Here is a 19,849-nt window from a genome sequence, read left to right on the forward strand (position 1 = left end):
CTAACACACTCATGCTCACTTATTCCCTTACTCCCTAAGCAGCCCCCCAAAATGAGCGTCTTCATTCTAGACTTCCATACACTCTGGCTCTGCAATCTGCACTATCACCTCTCTTTGCTTTCCTTTCCTGCATTTTGGATCTTCTCCCCAAGCTATAGGACTAATTTCAAAACAGAGGCATGTATAATTTACATCTTTCATTTCCTCATTCCTACTGTAGCATTTTGTTTCAATGGGAGGGAATAGGGGATTTTTGCACCTTGGATTTCTTTCAGACTGGAAGACCAGGCCTGAAGCCAAATCACCAAATCTGCAGCAGAGCACATCTGAAATATCCCGTAGCACTGATGATCTCTCACGTGCCACGTTAGAAGACACTTGGGATGTTAGTAGCCAGTTAGAGAGGCACCAGGAAAACTGGAAGAGACATCTGGGGCCAGATGCATCCACCCAGAAGAAAATCACACCAGAGGAAAGCTTTGAGCAAAATAAATTTGGTGAAAACTCTAGATTGAACACAGACCTGGTTACACAATTGAACATTCCTTCAAGGCCTAGTGAATGTGATACACTTGGAAGCAATTTGGGACATAATTCTGACTTACCTAATCAGAATAATATCCTTGCAAAAAAGAAACCTTATAAATGTAATAAATGTAGAAAAGCCTTTATTCATAGATCATCGCTTACTAAACATGAGAAAACTCATAAAGGAGAGGGAGCTTTCCCAAGTGGTACAGATCAGGGAATTTATCCTGGAAAGAAACACCATGAATGTACTGACTGTGGGAAAACCTTCCTCTGGAAAACACAACTTACTGAGCATCAGAGAATTCACACTGGGGAAAAGCCCTTTGAATGTAACGTGTGTGGGAAGGCCTTCCGGCATAGCTCATCCCTTGGTCAGCACGAGAATGCTCATACTGGAGAGAAACCCTACCAGTGTAGTCTCTGTGGGAAAGCCTTCCAGCGCAGCTCCTCCCTTGTTCAACACCAGAGAATTCACACTGGAGAAAAACCCTATCGATGTAATTTATGTGGGAGGTCTTTTAGGCATGGCACATCCCTCACTCAACATGAGGTCACGCATAGTGGAGAGAAACCCTTCCAGTGTAAGGAATGTGGGAAAGCCTTTAGTCGATGTTCTTCCCTTGTCCAGCATGAGAGGACTCATACAGGAGAGAAACCTTTTGAATGTAGCATATGTGGGAGGGCTTTTGGTCAGAGCCCATCCCTTTATAAACATATGAGGATTCATAAGAGAGGCAAACCTTACCAAAGCAATAACTACAGTATAGATTTCAAGCACAGCTCATCTCTTACTCAAGATGAAAGCACTCTCACTGAAATGAAATCCTATCATTGTAATGACTGTGGGGAAGACTTCAGTCACCTTGCAGACTTTACTGACCATCAGAGGATCCATACTGGAGAGAACCCCTATGATTGTGAGCAGGACTTTAACCAACAACCTATTTCTCATCCTGGAGAGAAGCCCTATCAGTGTAATGTATGTGGAAAAGCTTTCAAAAGGAGTACAAGTTTCATAGAGCATCACAGAATTCATACTGGAGAAAAACCCTATGAATGTAATGAATGTGGAGAAGCCTTCAGTCGACGCTCATCACTTACTCAACATGAGAGAACCCACACTGGAGAGAAACCCTATGAATGTATTGACTGTGGGAAAGCCTTCAGTCAGAGTTCATCCCTCATTCAGCATGAGAGAACTCATACTGGAGAAAAACCCTATGAATGTAATGAATGTGGGCGAGCCTTCCGAAAGAAAACCAATCTGCACGATCATCAGAGAATTCATACTGGAGAAAAACCCTACGCTTGTAAAGAATGTGGAAAAAACTTCAGTCGAAGCTCAGCTCTTACTAAACACCAGAGAATTCATACACGAAATAAACTCTAGAAACCCTGAAATTAAGGAATATGCAAAAAGCTTTAGCTAAAATATTGTTCAGGATCAGAGGATTCTTACATGAGAGAAAGCTTGAGAATGTATTCAGTTATGTGTGTGTTTGTATGTTGCGTGTGGAGAAAACTGCTAGTAGACTTTTTTAAATAAATAAAAGCCACATTCTCAGATCTGATTATAAACTTTTGTAAGAAACAACTACAAATATCGTATCTAACCAGTTGGAAATTATATGCTTCTATATTGGACTTTATAAAGCTTTTGAATATATGTATGCAGGAGATCACCAACATTGAACAGTTTGACTTGTAACTCTTATTTACAGGCTTTTTTTAATAAATAAAAATCCTGCAGTAGTGACCAAAATTCACTTTTTAAAATTGCTTGACAACTGCATTCAGCTGCAGCTCTTACATTAAATTCACCATGGAAACCAATTCCACCTCTAGGAATTCACCATCCGAAGAATTAGGTCAACTGATCCAACCACTTCATTGTACAGATGAAGAAACTGAAAGCCAAAGATGTGAAGTGGTTTGCACAGTGTGATGCAGCTTATAATGGCAAAGCTGGGTGGAGAATGCAGGTCTCCTGGATCTTTGGTCCCATGGTCTTGCCACTAAAAAGGTATTTTGGAATTCAGAGAGCTTTAAAATAAATCAGATTCATGAACATTTAATGAGCACTCATGAGTTGGGTACTTTGGGAATTCATAAAAGCATAAGAGGCCCCCAAACATATGCAAATTTGTCACAGACTTACTGAAAGCAGCTTGTTGGAAGCTTGTAAACCAAAATGTTAACAGAAGCTGTAAATAGTTGAACTACTGGTGACTTTTTTCCTTTTCCCAAGTATCATAATTACACTTTCAGTTAACATGCATCGGTTTCGTAAAACTATCAAATACTCTTATTGTGCTTTTTATGACACTCCCATGAAAGAGCACTGTCCCAAGCTTCCTATAATGAATCAATGGGAAAACAACACAAAGCTAAGAGGAGAATTTTTCCCCAAATTCATTTTACTGTAGAGAAGTATATATCCAATTATCCATTGCCATAAAATTTGTCTTTAAATCAGTTTAAAGAATCAGCATGTAATGGTTCATTTTCTGTGCCAAGGAAATATTTTGCCATAAAAGAATTAACTTTTTTAGCTCTGTGCTGCTTTCCCATCAGTAAAGCATGAGCTAAATTTCAGTAGCCCACTCCAATATTTAATGTCCCCTAATGCCTCCTATGGGCTATCATAAAGGAATTTCTAGAAACTTTGTTGGCTCATTGGCACCAACAGTGCAGATAAATTTGGAAGCAGCTGTGGACACTGACCCCTTTCACACAAGAGCCTTTTTCCCTTAAGATAAGCAGATCTTCCCACCCTAATGATGGATCATGGGGAGGAGTGATATCGGTGGTGTTGATGGTGAACCTTCCCTACTGGCTGCTTTGCAAGGCGGGTAGCAAGACCCATCATCCTTGTCTCATCCTGGATAACATGAGGCAGCTCCCAAACATTCTTCATAATTCTTTGCAGGAGAAATGTACAAGGGGGCCAAGATGTGGGATGTCTGGCTCGATGAGTCTATCATGTGGAGCAGGATGGGGTGCTCCATAGCAGATCTGCCCTTCCGAGACAGTAACCATTCAAAAATACCTTGTTAGGTGATGTTCCATGCTCAGCACACACACAATGCCAAGGTCCTGCTTGTGTTGTCTGATGACATAGTTTGACAATGGGTAATTCTACTCCATCCGTCCCCTACTGGTTGGCTAGGATTCCTATCAGGAACTCATTTTGATGCTGATTGTTTGGGGATCCCAATAGTGAACTCTTTGCAAGAATGGCATGAATTGTGACCAAGTGAGTGCTACCCTACTGTTACGGAAGTTTATAAAGACTTAGTTCCAGAAGACCCAAAGGAGACTGCTGGTTTATGTGTGGAGCCTGGCCTAGATCCAGTCAACCTCTGAATTTCAGTGTATCCTCATTGATAGGGAGCCCAGGATGTATGTGTGGCTGATAAAGCAAAGGATTCTCTTGTCCCAGCAACTATGCACCATGCATTTATTAACCCCCAGCTTTCTAGGCCACGTGAAATGCATCCTTGTAACATCATTGTATTATTTCAATAAATAGCCTTCTTAGTTGATGGGAGTCAGTTTGTCTTTTTCAATTTTCAGAGCTTGGCTAAGACTAAAGAGTGGCACATCAAGGAGGAGGGATTAACGGCTAAACAAAGCACAGCCAGGTGAGTTGTTAATAGGTACCATTTATTGAATGCTTCCTATTTGAAAGAAATGGTGCTACGTATTTTACAGCCATCATTTCATTAATCCTTAGAAGTACCCATTCTAGGTCTTGTGATAGCTTTTGTCTTTGCCCAGCTGTTTTCTCCCTCTTCCTCTTGTAACAGTCCCTGCTGTGCTGACCACAGGAACACAAGTCAAGACATCCATGGGGCTTGGTGATAGTTCTAGGGGGAAGCATGTGACCTAGTTGAGTCAGTTGGAGTTCTTTGCCAGAACTTTTTCAAAATAGAGTTGGCAGGGACACTTTAATTTTGAGGTTGCTACGCTGGAAAAGTGAAGGCCTTGAGCTGCCTGGAGCCTGATTCCTTATCAGAGGGGAGGTCTGTTGTAGTAGGAGAGGATGCAGCTGATGTGATGGTGTTCTCATTTCTAATCCCTGAGGTCCTTGGTCCTGGCTTAATTTCTGAAACCTTTCCTGGGATTCACTGGGCTCCCCACTATCAGTCCAATGATCCCCCCCCTTTTGGATTAAGCTAATTTGTCAGATTTCTGTTGCTTGCATTAAAGAAACCTAGTACATATATTATATTCTTGTTTTATAATAGGGGGAAAAACCCAGAGATGTAATTCACTTGAGGTAGCACTGCCCATGACAGATTCAGGCTTCGAACCCAGGACTATCTGGCTGCAAAGACATAGCACTTAACCTCTCACTGTCTCCAGAGCCATGTTATGTTCAAGGAGCGGCATATGACGCAACATCGTTGGAGGGGTGAGTGGATGAAGGAATATAGTGATAGGTTGTAGGCCATGCAGAGACAAAACAATGAAGGGCCTTGGAATGTTTTTCCTATTTCAGTAAATTAAATCCCCTAAATTCACCCGCGACCTTTACACTTAATCTATCAGTTATTTACATTTGCCCATACTGTAGATAAGATCTTGTATCGTATTTTAAAAAAAAATGTTCGTCATAGATATTTTCCATGTTCCTACACAGTCTCAAGAGCTCCTTAACAAGTAAGTCCCCTACTTTTGCAACATACTTGGATTGTTTTTGGTGGTGTTTTTTATAATAATGACATTGAATACTTTATTTTTTTAAGCACCCCTCCTCTTTTTCTTATAGAACCTTTTCTTAAAATATCCAGAATGAGAGAAAATATCCAAAATGGGATTACTGGGTCAGCCTGTGTAGGTTAGTATAACCAGATGATGTGAGACTCATACAAGAATAAACTGGATACAACAGCACAGAAATAATAGTCTCAAAATTGCAAAAGGGAGCCAGGAGAAAACCAGTCTCCCGCTCCTGATGTCTGGGTGTCTCTGGGGAAGGCCCCAGGCAGGCATTATGTCCACCAGAGCATCTGGCGCAGCTCTGTGCCAGCTTGGGAAGATAAAACTGCAGTTAGAAGACACGATGATGGTGCTGCCCAATTCCTTATAGCTGCTGAACTAGTTAGTTCTTACTCATCTGTTAAAATGCAAATGTCACTTCAGGGAAGGTTTTAATGACTGCCCTACTTAAACCAAATCAGTCTCCTTTTATATTTTCACAGATTACTGTTAATGTCCTTCATGTTACCACAATTTGTGATTGTTTGCTTGTCTCCCCACCCCACCCTGCACTCAGTTGTGAGTTCCAGGAAGGCAGGGTCCGCGTCTACCTTGCTAACTTTTTTTGTTCCCCTGCTTATCACAATGCATAAGTAGGTACTTAATACCTTGTTAAATGAGAGATGAAGTGGAGATTTGTTGATAGACAAAGAAGACTGGCTTATAAATGAAAAGGTAATCAGTCTTGAAATCAGAATATTGCAAAAGAAAGCAGTAAGTTACTATTTCATGCCCATTAGATTGGCAAAAATTTGGAAGTCTGGCTGGGGAAAATGAGAACCTGTATACACTGCTGGTGAGAGGGTAAATTTGTATAATCATTTGGGGGAGTAATTTGGCAATATCCAGTAAATTGAAGCTAAGCATACCTTGTGACCCAGCAGTTCCATTTCTAGGTCTATACCCCAGACTAGACATTCTCCCAGGTGAGCACCAAGACATGCACAAGGATGCTCACTGCAGCAGTATTTGGAGTAGTAAAAATACGGACACAACACAAATGTCAGTAAGTGAATGGGCTAATAAATCGTAGCATATTCTTATAATTTAATACAATGCAGTACTTAAATGAAGGAACCACAGCATCTGGCAAAAACAAAAACAAACAAAAGCCCAGCTCTGCCTATTCCACTCCTGTACCCACGCGGCTAATCGTGGCTGGAGAAATGGAGCCACGGTGACTAGTCCCACTTTAAATTCCTGATTGCCAACCCCAAGCGTTTGTTTCCCTGGTCAAGTCAGTGTCCCAGTCTCCTAAGGCACTGTTTTACAGCTTCTCTCTTCTCAACCTCCGGCACTTCACCCCATCCTCACTCAGCTGGTTACCTTATTTCCTAGTTAACGGAGGAAAATAAAATCGATCAAAAGATAACTACTCACCTGCGTGCATCTTGTCTGTGCGCTCTTCCTTCCTGTTCCTGTGGTTGACACTTGGTTCTCTTATCTAAGACCAACTTCTTTTCTAATGCACTAGATCCCATTCTTAAACTAGGACGTCATTCCTACAACTGTCCTCTTTCCTGCATCTTTTTCTTGGCTACTGAATCTTTCCCATCAGCAAAATTATGTGTAGTTTTTCTCATCTTCAATATATATATTTGTAAATATATGTCAATATAAATATATATGCTGCATCCCCCTCCGCCTGCCACTCCATTTCTTACTTCACTTAGTAGACACTCAATAGAGGTGTCTCATACTCATTGTCTCCAGTTATCTCTTGCACCTCCTCCAATCAGGTCTTCGTTTCTGCTGTTGTCAAATGTCACTGATGGACTCCATGTGGCTAAATCCAATGGTCTTTTTCCAATCCTTTTTCTTGACCTTTCAGCGTCATTTGGTACAGTTGGCTACTTCCTCACTCTTGACACATTTTTTTCCCCTTGGTTTCCAGGTTATCACACTTACTTAGATTTCCATATACTTTATTGACAGCTACTTCTCCCAGGTTGTTTTTCTTTTTGCTGTAGACGTGGAAATTCTATGGCTGAGTCTTTGGACCTCTTTTCTTTTTCTTCAGTCACCCTCATTGGAGCTCGCTTCCTGTCTCCTGGCTTTCTGCTTGTTGACAACTTCAAATTTTCTATCTCCAGCCCAGGATTCCGTACTGTATATATATACCATTCCATACAACCAAGTGCCTATGCGACATCTCCACTTGGGTGTCTAACAGATATCTCCAATGTAATATGTCCAAAGATGACCTAACCCATAATCTCCCCTTTTCCCAGCGCTATCATAATCATGTTCCTCCCTCAGTCTTCCCATCTGGAAAAAGCCAACCCCATCCTTCCAGTTGCTCAGGTCCCAAAGTGGGAAATCATTCTTGATTCCTTTCTTTCACACCCCACATCCAAGCTTCAGTAAGTCCTGTTGGCTGACTTACAGGCTATATGAGGATGACCATTTCCTGTTGCCTCTACCTTCACCCAAGTCACTGTCATCATCTCTGCCTCAGATATTTGCAATAGCTTCCTAATTGGTTTCTCTGCTTCCATTCTTGCCTCTCTATGTTCACAGTTCATCAGCTAGAGTGGTACTGTAAAAATCTAGGATCATGTCACTCCTCTGCTCGTAGCCCTCCAATAGCTTTTCATTTTACTGAATAAAAGCTAAAGTAAAAGCTCTACGTAGTTTTGCCACCACCTGTCACCCCATATTGCCTGACTCACCATATCTTCCTTCATGATCACTCTGCTCCAGGCCCACTGGCCTCCTGCAGTAACTTAAACACACATGGCAAGTTTCCACTACAGTGTCTTTACGTTTGCTGTTCCTTTTCCTGGAATCCTCTTTCCCTAGATAACACATGGTTTGGCCCCTCACGTCCTTCAGATCTTTACTCAAGATCTTACCAGAGAGCACTTTCTTGCTTACCCTATCAAAATAGCAGTCCCCCTCCATGGCACACCCCTTCTCCCTTCCCAGCTTCATTTTTTCCATAATAGCTACCACCACCTGACATTCTAAGTATTTCACTTGTTTATTATATGTCCTTCTCTAGAAGGTAAGCTCCATGAGAGTAGGGATTTTGGGGGGGGTGGGAGAGGTGGTGGTAAACTTTCTTGAAGCATAACATACAGAAAAGTGCACAAAAAGCAAATGAACAGCTTGATGATAGAGGGCAGCAACTTTTCTCTCTTTTGTTCAGTGCTGTGTCCCCAGCACAGGAGATACTCAAGTATTTAATGAATGGTTGAACTCGATGTACATGTATTAACAAGGCTTACATACTGTAAACAGTTGAAAATAAAGTTGAGGGTTACATACACTGTGATATGTTAGAACTTTTTAAAAATCCATAATACCTATTTTTTATCAACTCATGAAGTAAAAGTAAGAAAGTATTAAAATAACAGCTTCAGAGTGGTGGTTTCCTCTGGAGCCAGAGAGGAGAGGGATAAGCAAGAATAAAAGAAAGCTTAGACTGTCCTTTTATTTTTTTTTAAGCAAGTATAGTAAAATATTAACATTTGTTAAAAGAGAATGATGCATAGATATGTGTTGTATGTGCTTCTCTGAATGTTTACACTCTGTTACAGTTAGTCAGCCTCCTTGCTCTTATCTGGTCCTTCCTCCCACAAAGCCACCTGCTTGGTTCCGCTCAGGGCGTGAGCCTGTCTGACCTGTACATCCAGCAGGCCTGATGGATTTAGGAGAAGGAAAAATGGGCATTCGTGTTCCCAAGGGTGAGAAGCAGATCCAAGCCCATAAACGAAGACAGGGGACTTGACACTGTCAAGATCAAGCAAAGTCATTTCAACTCCCTAGAGATGGCTTTTTAGGGACCAGATACAGTGGCCCTTTCCTTTTCTTCCTAGGCACAACACAAATGTGGACCCCCCTCCCCCCGCCGTACACAGTTGTATATCTTAGTTGCTGGTCCTTTTAGTTGTGGGATGTGGGAAGCCGCCTCAACGTGGCCTGATAAGCGGTGCCATGTCCGCGCCCAGGATCCGAACCCTGGGCCGCCACAGCGGAGCGCACAAACTTAACCACTCGGCCACGGAGCCGGCCCCTGTATCTGTTTTCTTTGATGCCAGAGATCACAAGACGGGATTTCAGTGGATCCTGGATAGGGTGACCATATAATTAATCGTCTAAACCAGGACCCTTGAGAATGAAGGGGGAGCTAACCAGACAGGAAGCTGGGGCTGTGCTCGAAAACAGAGACAAATGTTTACCCTGTTCCTGGAAGACAGAGTGGCAGGAGCCACAGGGCTGTCTCAGCAGCTGCTCGGCCAATCTAGGGGATGACCCACCTGGAGAAAGGTTAGAGGCAAGGACTGCATGGAGCCAAAGGGGAAACGAGGTCGCCCTACTATTGAACACATGGACTGGCGTGAAACTGAACGCAGACCCCAGACAGGTGTGCATCTCCCTTTGAGGAGGCCGCCCTGTCGGGGCAGGCCACTGGCCGGAATGGATGGGCACCTTCCTTCTCCTTCGCCGTCGCCCTTCTCACACCCCAAGTGCGGGCATGTAGGCATCTAAGAATAAAGTATGAGTTTGGAATTTTACACTAGGCTAGACTAAGTTTTAATAACCGTAAGTAAGCACAAAATTGCTTTTCCTCAGGTTAAGGGATCCTAAAGGAGGACTGACAGCGTGACTGGGGTGAGAAGGCCTCTTAATGGTGATATCACACCGGTTAGAAAGGTTTATACCACCAAATTTAGAATAACAGGATGATCTGGGTGTGCCACTTAAAGAGGTGTCAAAGGAAGCCCACTTGCAACCCCCGATATTTTACGAGCTCTGGGTGGGAAGCGCAGTCCACCAGACGCGGGCCGCCAGCGCGGAGGGAGAGGCCTCCGATTCCTCTGGTCAAGTGGCGCCGCTGGAGACTACATTCCCCGAAAGCCTTGGCGGTGGCGCACTTCCGCCTCCGGGTCGGAAGTCTTCCGCCGCCGGCACGGCCGCTCGTGGAGCGGAACCAGGCTTTGGAACCTTGCGCGCCTGGTTGTGGTCTGAATAGGCGTGTGTCCAGCGCTGCGTGTTCGCTCCCCTCTGAGTTTGGGCGCGTGTGTGACCTCTGCCAGCGTCTTGCCGCCGGGACCAGGCTAACCTCCTCCGGTGGCTGCCACCAGCCGCCTGTGCCCCATCTCCGGAACACCCCAGGCCCGCCCCTCCCGTCTTCTCCCGCGCTTTGCACAGTGGCTGAACGCTGCCCTTTCCTATTACGTTAGCTGGACAAAATGGGCATAAGTTAAACCGTATGAAATTGTCTAGGTAAGTGGAGAAACTCCAGGTAACCGTTCTCCTCCTTCTGAAAAAGTGTGGCTTTTTCTGAGGAAGTGTAAGTTTCTACTCCCCTGAAACAAGATCCTAAAAACAGAGACCCCATTTCCTCTTCCTCTGTCCTCCCTTCTGCTCCCTTCCTCGGGAGGACAGGAAGTGCGCTGAGGCAGGCTGAAGGGTTACACTCCCGGTGATGGTCTAGGTCATTAGCACCACCTCTTCCATAGGAAATCATTTAAACTGGATGAAATGTGTAAAAGAGAAGAGCATTCCAAAAGACTGACGAGAGAGGGAAGAATTAGGGCTCCAACTCTGGGAGAAGCAAGAGACTGAACTCACAATCCCAGCGCTCAGCTGCCTGAAGGCATTTGCTGGTGGAATGAGATACCTGTGAAACCCACCAGTGCGGTTGGTGGACTTGAAGTATAAGGGGTACAAGTGTAGAAGTGTGGAAAGCTGGGAGTCTGAATAATCGCCCCACATTTGAAAAGACACATTCAAGAAAATGTGGAGATACGCCCTGACATAGACATGTCTCCCAAATTCAGGTTGTCTTGGAGATGTAGGGAACCTCAGCCTTCAGGCTTACAACGCTGGCCAGACTAGTGGTGTGCCCAGGTGCCCGACAGAACCAAGTGAAAATGATCCCTAGAGAAAGCTATTATCGTCTCAAAGTATTCACTTTCACCTTTTTTTAAGTAACTTCCAGCACTTTCAAAGATAACCAGATATACAATGAAATAAGACTTGAAAGAGAACATGCAGAAATAACAGACAAATACAGACACAAACACTTCACATGTTGGAATTATCAGAGAAAGAGTATAATACCAATTCCTAGTATTTTTAAAGGGATAAAAGACAAGCTTGAAAATACCTACAAAAACAAGGCGTTAAAAATTGACATAGCAGGGGCCGGCCCAGTGCGCAGCAGTGAAGTGCGCATGTTCTGCTTCGGTGGCCAGGAGTTTGCCGGTTTGGATCCTGGGTGTGGACATGGCACCGCTTGGCAAGCCATGCTGTGGCAGGTGTCCCACATATAAAGTAGAGGAAGATGAGCACGGATGTTAGCTCAGGGCCAGCCTTCCTCAGCAAAAAAGAGGGGGATTGGCAGCAGTTAGTTCAGGGCTAATCTTCCTCAAAAAAAAAAAAAAAAAAATTGACATAGCAGATTTAAAAAAATAACCAAATAGAACATTTAAAAAAAATAATTTAACAAAACTGTTTAAGAGCAAATTAACGTAAAAAGAAGTAATGAGCTGAAATATAGCTGAGAAGAAATTGTCTAGAAACTAGTGGGCAGAGACAGTGAGATGAAAAGTACAGAAAACAAAGTAAAACACATTAAACCACTGGGTAAGAAAGCCCAACATAAATTTAATCAGATTCCCAGAAGGAAAATAAAGAAGAGTCTATAAGAAATATTTAAAGAGTTTTAAGAGTTAATGGCCAAGAGTTTTCCAGAACTGGTGAAAGATATACCAAGCTACAGATTCAAGAAGCCCAGTGAAACTCAGAGGATAAATAAAAATAAGTCCACAACTAGATACATTGTAGTAAAACAACAGAGTATAAAAGGTAAATAAAATCTTAAATTAGAGAAAAAGATTAATTAACTTCAGAGAAGTAACAGCTGACTTCCCAATATCGGCAGTGGAAGCCATGTGAATGGGGAATGAAATCTTCATTGTATTTAAAGAAAATGTCTGCCAACCCAGAATTCTAATATAGCAAAAATCTTTCAGGAATGGGAACACAATAAATCCCTTTTATGCAAGTAAGAACAGAAATTTCTTCATAAGCAGAACCTAAATAAAGAAAATTCTAAAGGCTGTGTTTCATACAAAAGGAAAATGATCCCAGATGGATGGTCAGAGACACAAGAAAGAATAAAGCCCTGGGGCCAACCCCGTGGCCAAGTGGCTAAGTTCCTGCGCCAGCTTCAGTGGCCTGGGGTTTCACCAGTTCGCCTCCTGGGCGCCGACATGGCACCTCTCATCAGGCCATGCTGAGGTGGCATCCCACATGCCACAACTAGAAGGACCCACAACTAAAAAAAATAAACAACTATGTAGTGGGGGCGCTTTGGGGAGAAAAAGAAAATAAATACATTAAAAAAATCTTTAAAAAAAAAAGAAGAAAGCCCTAAGTGGTAAAATGTGGATAAATTAAATGATTAACTATAAAACAACATTATATATGTCTTTAAACATATAGAATTACAAAACACTGATACTTCCATTTCTAGCTGTAACACAGTAGTTTGTAGTAAACTAAGACTCCTACTATAAATAGCTAGAAAAGCTGGATAAAATACGGATATATATATATATATATTTGAAGGCATTGGCCCAGGCAGCCAGGAATTGAGGATCCAAGATATCAGAGAGAAGGGAAGCTCAACATTCTGGTCCCTCCTCTCCCAGAGCAACAGTTGACCATAGCTAGGGACATCATTGTAAAACGATTGGAAAACAAAGGATTAGAAAACATTAGAAGGAGGTAAAGAAAAAACACATTTTACCTTCAAAAAGTAAACACTGGAAGAATGAGAAAAACAAAATAAAATCCCACAGGTATCTAACAAGCCAATGGATAGAACAGAATAAGAAGTATTTTATTAATTCAAAAGGACATGTGAGGGGCTCCCCAACACCCACAATACAGCCAGATTTGAGAGAGCTGCCCTGGAGTCCTCTCTTCCAGCTGAGGAGTCACAGTGGGCGATCTGACTCTCTGCTTGAGGGGTCGATGGAGGAGTGAAGTTGCGTCTCTGACCCTGACTTAAATCAGAGGGTAGTGGGCTGGATGGCAGCTCTGGGCCCGGAAAAATCCCAGTATTCCACAGCCACAGACGCCCTGCCTTCCATCCCCAACCTCACTCAGAAGCAATTCTGCAGCTTCTGGAAAGGGATGGCTTTGACCTACCACATCCCTGTCCCCAAATGGTCCCTGCATCCACAAGGGTTTGAGTGTGGAGCAAAGGGGCAGGAGCCCAGCATGGAAACTGGACCAAGGGTTGGGAGAAAAGCAGCACTCATTTGCTTCCTCTCAGTGTGTGACATTCCCCAGAGGTTGCTAGGTTAGTGGCATTTCCTGGCCCAGGGATCCAACTCTGGGGTGGGGCTGTGGAATGATGGCAACTCCACTGACCCAAAGACCCAGCAACCCAACAGAACAACAGTGGTGAGCCTGCCAAGAAGGTTTCGGCCTTGGGGCCTTTCCATGGGACAAGAATGGCCTCCATGTTGGGGAGTTTAATGGACTGACTCCAGGTCCTGCAGGATTCCTCACACCCTCCTCCACCTGCAGTGTTCCTACCCTCTGCCACTGAGGTCCTCACAGGGGTTACTAGGGAACGGGACATCCCATGGGGCCCAAAAGGAGGTGGTGAGTTCCGTGTCCTCCGTGCTGAGTCAGCAGCTGGAGACCCAGAAGCTAGGGAAGTTGGGGGGAGAGTTGAAGAAGAAAAAGCTGGAACTGGAGAAAAAGGATCAGAGGGAAGGGACCCAAAAGGAGAGTGGAAACGGATGGCAACAGGAGGATAAGGGACAGAGGGAGGGGCAGGATCCAGGAAAAACGCCTCAGGGACCTTTCGTGGGAGCTCAAGATTACTCAGTTAAGGGAGATCCTGCACAAGCTACAGGATCCCTTTTCTCCATGCCCACCCATTCCCACCTCCAGTCAGACCAAATCAACTGTTAAGAAGGACATTTTTGGTCCTTTCCTACTTTCAGTTCATTTTCTAATTTCACCACATGAACACTTTGAGGGGGGATTAAGGGACCCCACCCCAATACTACCCAACCCATCTGGATGCCTCTAGTTCATACTGCCTGATACCTCAAGGAGAGATGTTGAGTGGGAAAACTCTGTCCCACACCAGGCATTCTCTAGGCTCCTCTTGCTGTTATTTCTCAAATACAAGTCCATGTTGTCATGGCTAGGCGAATATAAATTCTTTTTTTTTTTTTTTGAGGAAGACTGGCCCTGAGCTAACATCTGTGCCCATCTTCCTCTATATTTGGGACGCCTGCCACAGCATGGTTTGCCAAGCGGTGCCATGTCTGCACCCAGGGTCCTAAGTGAACCCTGGGCTATTGAAGCAGAACGTGTACACCACCGGGCCGGCCCCTCATTTTTTGAATATCACTGAATTCGTAGGAGGTTTAGTCATTGTGTAGTACAGTGATTTTCAAATTTTAACATGTATCAGAATCTCTTGTTAAAACACAGATTTCTGAGCCCCAACCTGCCATTTTCGGATTCGTCAGGTCTGATCTGGAGCATATGCAGTTCTAAAAAGTTCCCAGAGGATGCTGACACTGCTGGTCCAGTGACTACACTTTGAGAACCACTGATCTAGGTTACCAAAAAGACAGCTACTTACACAGGATGCTCTGTTTGTTTTTTCAATCAACACTCACCTCCAGTTTATTCATACTCTTAGCCAATTTTTCCAGCTATATCCTTTCCTCAAATATATCCAGACAACATTTCATGGAGGAGGTAGACCAAAATAGTAACAAGGATGGTGAGAATGAAAATGATATTCAAACTCATCAAGTTGTATACATTGTGTACATTAACTATGTACAGCTTTTTGTATGTCATTCATACCTTAATAAAGTGGTTTTAAAAAAAAGAATGCTGGCCAGCCCCGGTGTCCTAATGGTTAAGTTTGGCATGCTCACCTTTGGTGGCCTGGGTTGGGTTCCTGGGTGTGAACCTACACCACTCGTCTGTCAGTGGCCATGGCTCACATAGAAAAAGAGGATTGGCAGTGATGTTAGCTCAGGGCATATCTTCCTCAGCAAAAAAAATTGATTAAAAAAAGAAGGGAAATGATCAAACCTTGTGCTCTTCATTTTTCTACAAAATTTCTGTAAAGAAATAAGTGAGCATTGGCAGGGAAGAGTGGTGCTCCGCTGGTCCTGAGCGTCCAGTCCTGGCGACATTGCAGCACAGGTGCCCTCATGGTGGGCTCTAAACCTGGCCTCCCGGGAGGGCTGCTTCACTCTGTGGTCTTGACCCCATAAGCAGGAGGTAATCTCTGACAGCGGCCCAGCAGGCCCATGTTGGGCCTTCCTAAGAAATCCAGTGCAGCAGGGGGCCTAGAGGTACCAGAGGGAGAAGGGAATCGACCTGGCAAGAGCAGGCGGCTGGACTTTCCTGGACCTCAGGAGGTGACTGAGCGCCCTGCACAGCTGCAACCTGGGAGACAGCTGTTCTGCAAGGGCCACAGACTTGGGGCAGAGGAGTTGGTTGCAGGTTAAATGGCCTTCTCTGAAAGCCAGATTGAATCGCCAGATTCTGTTTATCAGGAGTAGAAATTTTAATTCATGTCTCAAAAGCTACTCCTTTTTTGAGTTTCTCAGAATGACAGCACCCTCCTTTACTTTTCTTCAAAGTAAATATTCAGCCAAGCCTTAAATTAGGGTTCACCAGTGTGTTACTCCTGTGGCAGGTTGCAGTGAAAATGTTTATATTTGCTTAAACCATCTCTCCTTCTCTCCCTCAGAAGTGATGGGTTCACGTTTCCTTTTATTTCGGACTGATCTTAAACCATTCCATTCTCCCCTCGCTGCACACTCCGCTCTTAGTTCAGGGGCCTGCACCTAGTAGGTGCTCAATAAACATCTATTAGCTGAGCTAACAGTTGCAAGGCTCCTCAATGCTTTCCCAGTCAATACTCTCCTCTCTCTGAGTGACATGGGGCAAATTTCTTGAACTCTCCGTACCTCAGTTTCCTCAACTGTAAAATGGGCATATTAATAGAACCTCCAGGGCTGTTGTGGAGTGAGTTACTATATTGCACAGTGCATGGCCCATGGTCAGCACCATAGATGCGTCTTGCTATGATTTTATCGTTATCATTCACGTCGTCATCGTTGAAGCAGCTGGGCTGTTGTGGCACAGCATTGGACCTGGAGTTAGAAGATGTGACACTAGCTGTGCAATCTTTGAGCAGGTCACCTCATCACCTCGCCTTTTTGAGCCTGTCTGTCTCTAAAATGGGGGCTACCATAGTTCCACCTGTTCAGGCTGATGTGAGGATTAAGTGAGTTAATATCTGTAAAGCGCTTTTCCCTATGCTGAGCGTTCTTTTAAATGAGCGGTCCCAAGGTAAACAGACTGGGATTGTTGGGGCGCTGGCCTTCGGGGGAGCTCTCTCCGGCGCTTCCAGGTTGGAGCGAGGGCTGCAGGGCCCTGTCTGCCTCCCGGCCAGGGCGCCGCATGCATGCCGGCGGCCACCAGGGGGCAGTGCCGGACTGCAGAGGGCGCCCGGGAGGCAGCAGAGCCTGCGCGAGATGAGCCTGTTGCTGGCCTTCCTCTTTCTTTTCTTTCCCTCCTTTAAACGATGCTGGAATTTCTCAGCATGGAAATGACGAGACACGGGCACTCGAGGTCACGGCTCCTGCACTTGCGGGGAAGAGATCTGGAGCACCTGGCAAAAGGGGAGATGGATGTCAGCGTCGGCTGTGGCGAGACCCACATATCTGAGGCGCCCCTGCTGTAGTAATACACTAGGGGCTCAGCAGCTCAGCAAGCAAAGCTGGTTTTTTCCACAATTTTTACTTTGAAAAAATTTCAAACCAACAGAAACGTTTTTAAAACTGTGCTATCAACAAACATCCTTATACCTTTCATCTGGATTCACCAATTGTCAATACACTTTGCCAGATGCACACATTTATTTTATTTTACTTTTTGACTGAACCATTTGAGTTAGTTGCAGACATCCTGACACTTTACACCTAAATACTTCTGCCTGCATCTCTTAAGAACAAAGACATTCTCCCATGCAGCCACAATGCCATTAACACACCTCAGAAACTCATCGTTGATATCTTTAAATACAACTTAATTATATACAGTTTCATATTTAAATTTCCCCAATTGTTCCAGTTATATCCTGTATAGCTGTAGTTTTGTTTTGTTTGTGATCCAGGATCTGATCAACGTTCACCTCATTTTTTCTTTCATGACATTTTTTGAGTCCAGGCAAGTTGTCTTATAGAAGATTCCACAATCTGAATTTCTCCTATTTATTCTTCACAATTAGATTCAGGTAAGTCACTTTTGGGAAAATACTAAATAGGCCATGATATCTGTTTCCCATTACATCATATCAGGAGGCCCATCATGTAGGTTTGTCATCATATTGGAGACACTGTTTGATCATTGGGCTACATGTGACAGTTTCCTGTCCTTCCTTTTCTCTCCTCACCAAAAAACTGAACCTGGTCAAGACACTTCCAAGAAGCAACCAGCTAAATCCAGGATATGAGACAAATCGCCCAGTTTCTCCAACAAATCTATGGTACAGAGGGAAAAGGAAGACAAGACTGTTTTAGAATAAAAGAGATTGAAGAGATATAATACATTGGATGGACCTCATTTGAATCCTGATTTGAATAAATTAATTGTAAAAAGACCATTTTGAGACAATTAGAGAAATTGTAATGTGGACTGGGTATTAGACAATATTAAGAAATTACTGATAATTTTGTTGGGTGTGATAATGGAATGATTATTATTTTAAAACATTTCAATATATTAATAAGTTGTAACATATTCATGAAATGGAATATTATACAGCAGTGAAAAAGAATGAACTAGACCTTCATAGATCACACTGGATAAATCTCAGATATAACATGTTGAGTGAAAAAAAGCAAATTACAGAATGACACAATTGATATACCAGTGATGCCATGATATATATAGATATATATGTGATATAATACACAGAATATAGTATATATAATATATATGATATATATTAGAATTGCTTTTTTTCTCTTTTTATTGTGTTAAAATACACATAACACAAAATTTACCATCTTTAGCATTTTTTTCCTTCTTCTCCCCAAAGCCCCCCAGCACATAGTTGTATATTTTTAGTTGTGGGTCCTTCTAGTTGTGGCATGTGGGACGCCACTACAGCGTGGCTTGATAAGTAGTGCTAGGTCCACGCCCAGGATCTGAAGCAGTGAAATCCTGGGCCGCTGAAGCGGAGCCCGTGAACTTAAGCACTCAGCCGCGGGGCTGACCCCCCCCCCACCCCCGTCTTTGCCATTTTTGAGTTTACGGTTCAGTGGTAGTAAACATTCACAGTGTTGTGCAGCCATCACCACCATCCATCCCCATAACTCTTTTCATCTTGTAAATCTGAAATCTGTACACATTAAACAGTTATTCTCCATTCTCCAATCCCCCTGGCAACTGCCATTATACTTTCTGTCTCTATGAATTTGACTACTCTAAATACGTCATATAAGTGGAATCATACAATATTTGTCATTTTGTGACTGGCTTATTTCACTTAGCGTAATGCCCTCAAGGTTCATCCATGTTGTTGCGTAACGGCAGAATCTCCTTTCTTTTTAAGGCCAAGTAAAATTCCATGGTATGTATATGCCACATTTTCGTAGTTCATTCGTTGGTTGGTGGACGCTTGGGTTGCCTCCATGTTTTAGCTATTGCAAATAATGCTGCTATGAACATGGGGATACAAATATCTCTTCAATACCCTGCTTTCAATTCTTTTGGGTGTATACTCAGAAGTACAATTGCTGGGTCATATGGTAATTCTATTTTTAACTTTTGACGAACCTCCATCCTGTTTTCCACAGCGTCTGTGCCATTCTACATCTCCAGCAGCAGTGCTCAAGGGTTCCAGTATCTCCACATCCTCACCAACACTTGTCTTCTGTTTTTTTGACAGTAGCCACCCTACTGGGTGTGAGGTGGTGTCTCATTGTAGTTTTGATTTGCATTTCCCTAATGATTAGTGATATTGAGCATCTTTTCATGTGCTTATTGGCCATTCGTATATCTCCTTTGGAGAAATGTCTATTCAAGTCCTTTGCCCATTTTTTTTTAAGATTTTATTTTTCCTTTTTCTCCCCAAAGCCCCCCAATACATAGTTGATATTTTTAGTTGTGTTTCCTTCTAGTTGTGGCATGTGGGATGCCGCCTCGGCATGGCTTGATGAGTGGTGCCATGTCCCCGCCCAGGATCCGAACCGGTGAAAACCTAGGCTGCCAAAGCAGAGCGTACGAACTTAACCACTCAGCCACGGGGCTGGCCCCAAATTTGCCCATTTTTTAATTAAGTTGTTTGTTTTTCTTGTTGTTGAGTTTTAGGAGTTCTCTATATATTCTGGATATTAATCCCTTATCAGATATATGCATACATATTTTATATATATATTTAAAACCTGAAAAATCGTACTAGAGATTGTTGATGGATACATGCTTATGGAGTAAAAATATAAAGCCATATATGGGAATAATCAAGACTATA

At 43.4% G+C, this 19,849-nt stretch overlaps 1 protein-coding gene across 8 annotated transcripts in view; it reads left to right on the plus strand.

Annotated features, from left to right (window-relative positions):
* ZFP90 (ZFP90 zinc finger protein) overlaps positions 1-19,849 on the plus strand; it is a 68,419-nt gene that overhangs the window by 15,536 nt on the left and 33,034 nt on the right. For 6 of the 8 annotated variants that reach the window (XM_005608360.4, XM_005608362.4, XM_070263063.1 and 3 more), the window contains exon 5: positions 276-4,074. The exons of 1 other annotated variant lie outside the window; for it this stretch is intronic. In XM_005608360.4, coding sequence (XP_005608417.1) covers positions 276-1,921 — 1,646 coding nt within the window. In that variant the 3' untranslated portion in view covers positions 1,922-4,074. Of the gene's footprint in view, positions 1-275; positions 4,075-4,107; positions 4,176-4,781; positions 6,668-19,849 lie in introns of those variants that run through there. One more of the 8 variants, XM_070263062.1, reaches the window with a different exon arrangement.

The sequence above is a fragment of the Equus caballus genome, chromosome 3, assembly GCF_041296265.1.
Source record: "Equus caballus isolate H_3958 breed thoroughbred chromosome 3, TB-T2T, whole genome shotgun sequence".
NCBI classification, from domain to species: domain Eukaryota; kingdom Metazoa; phylum Chordata; class Mammalia; order Perissodactyla; family Equidae; genus Equus; species Equus caballus.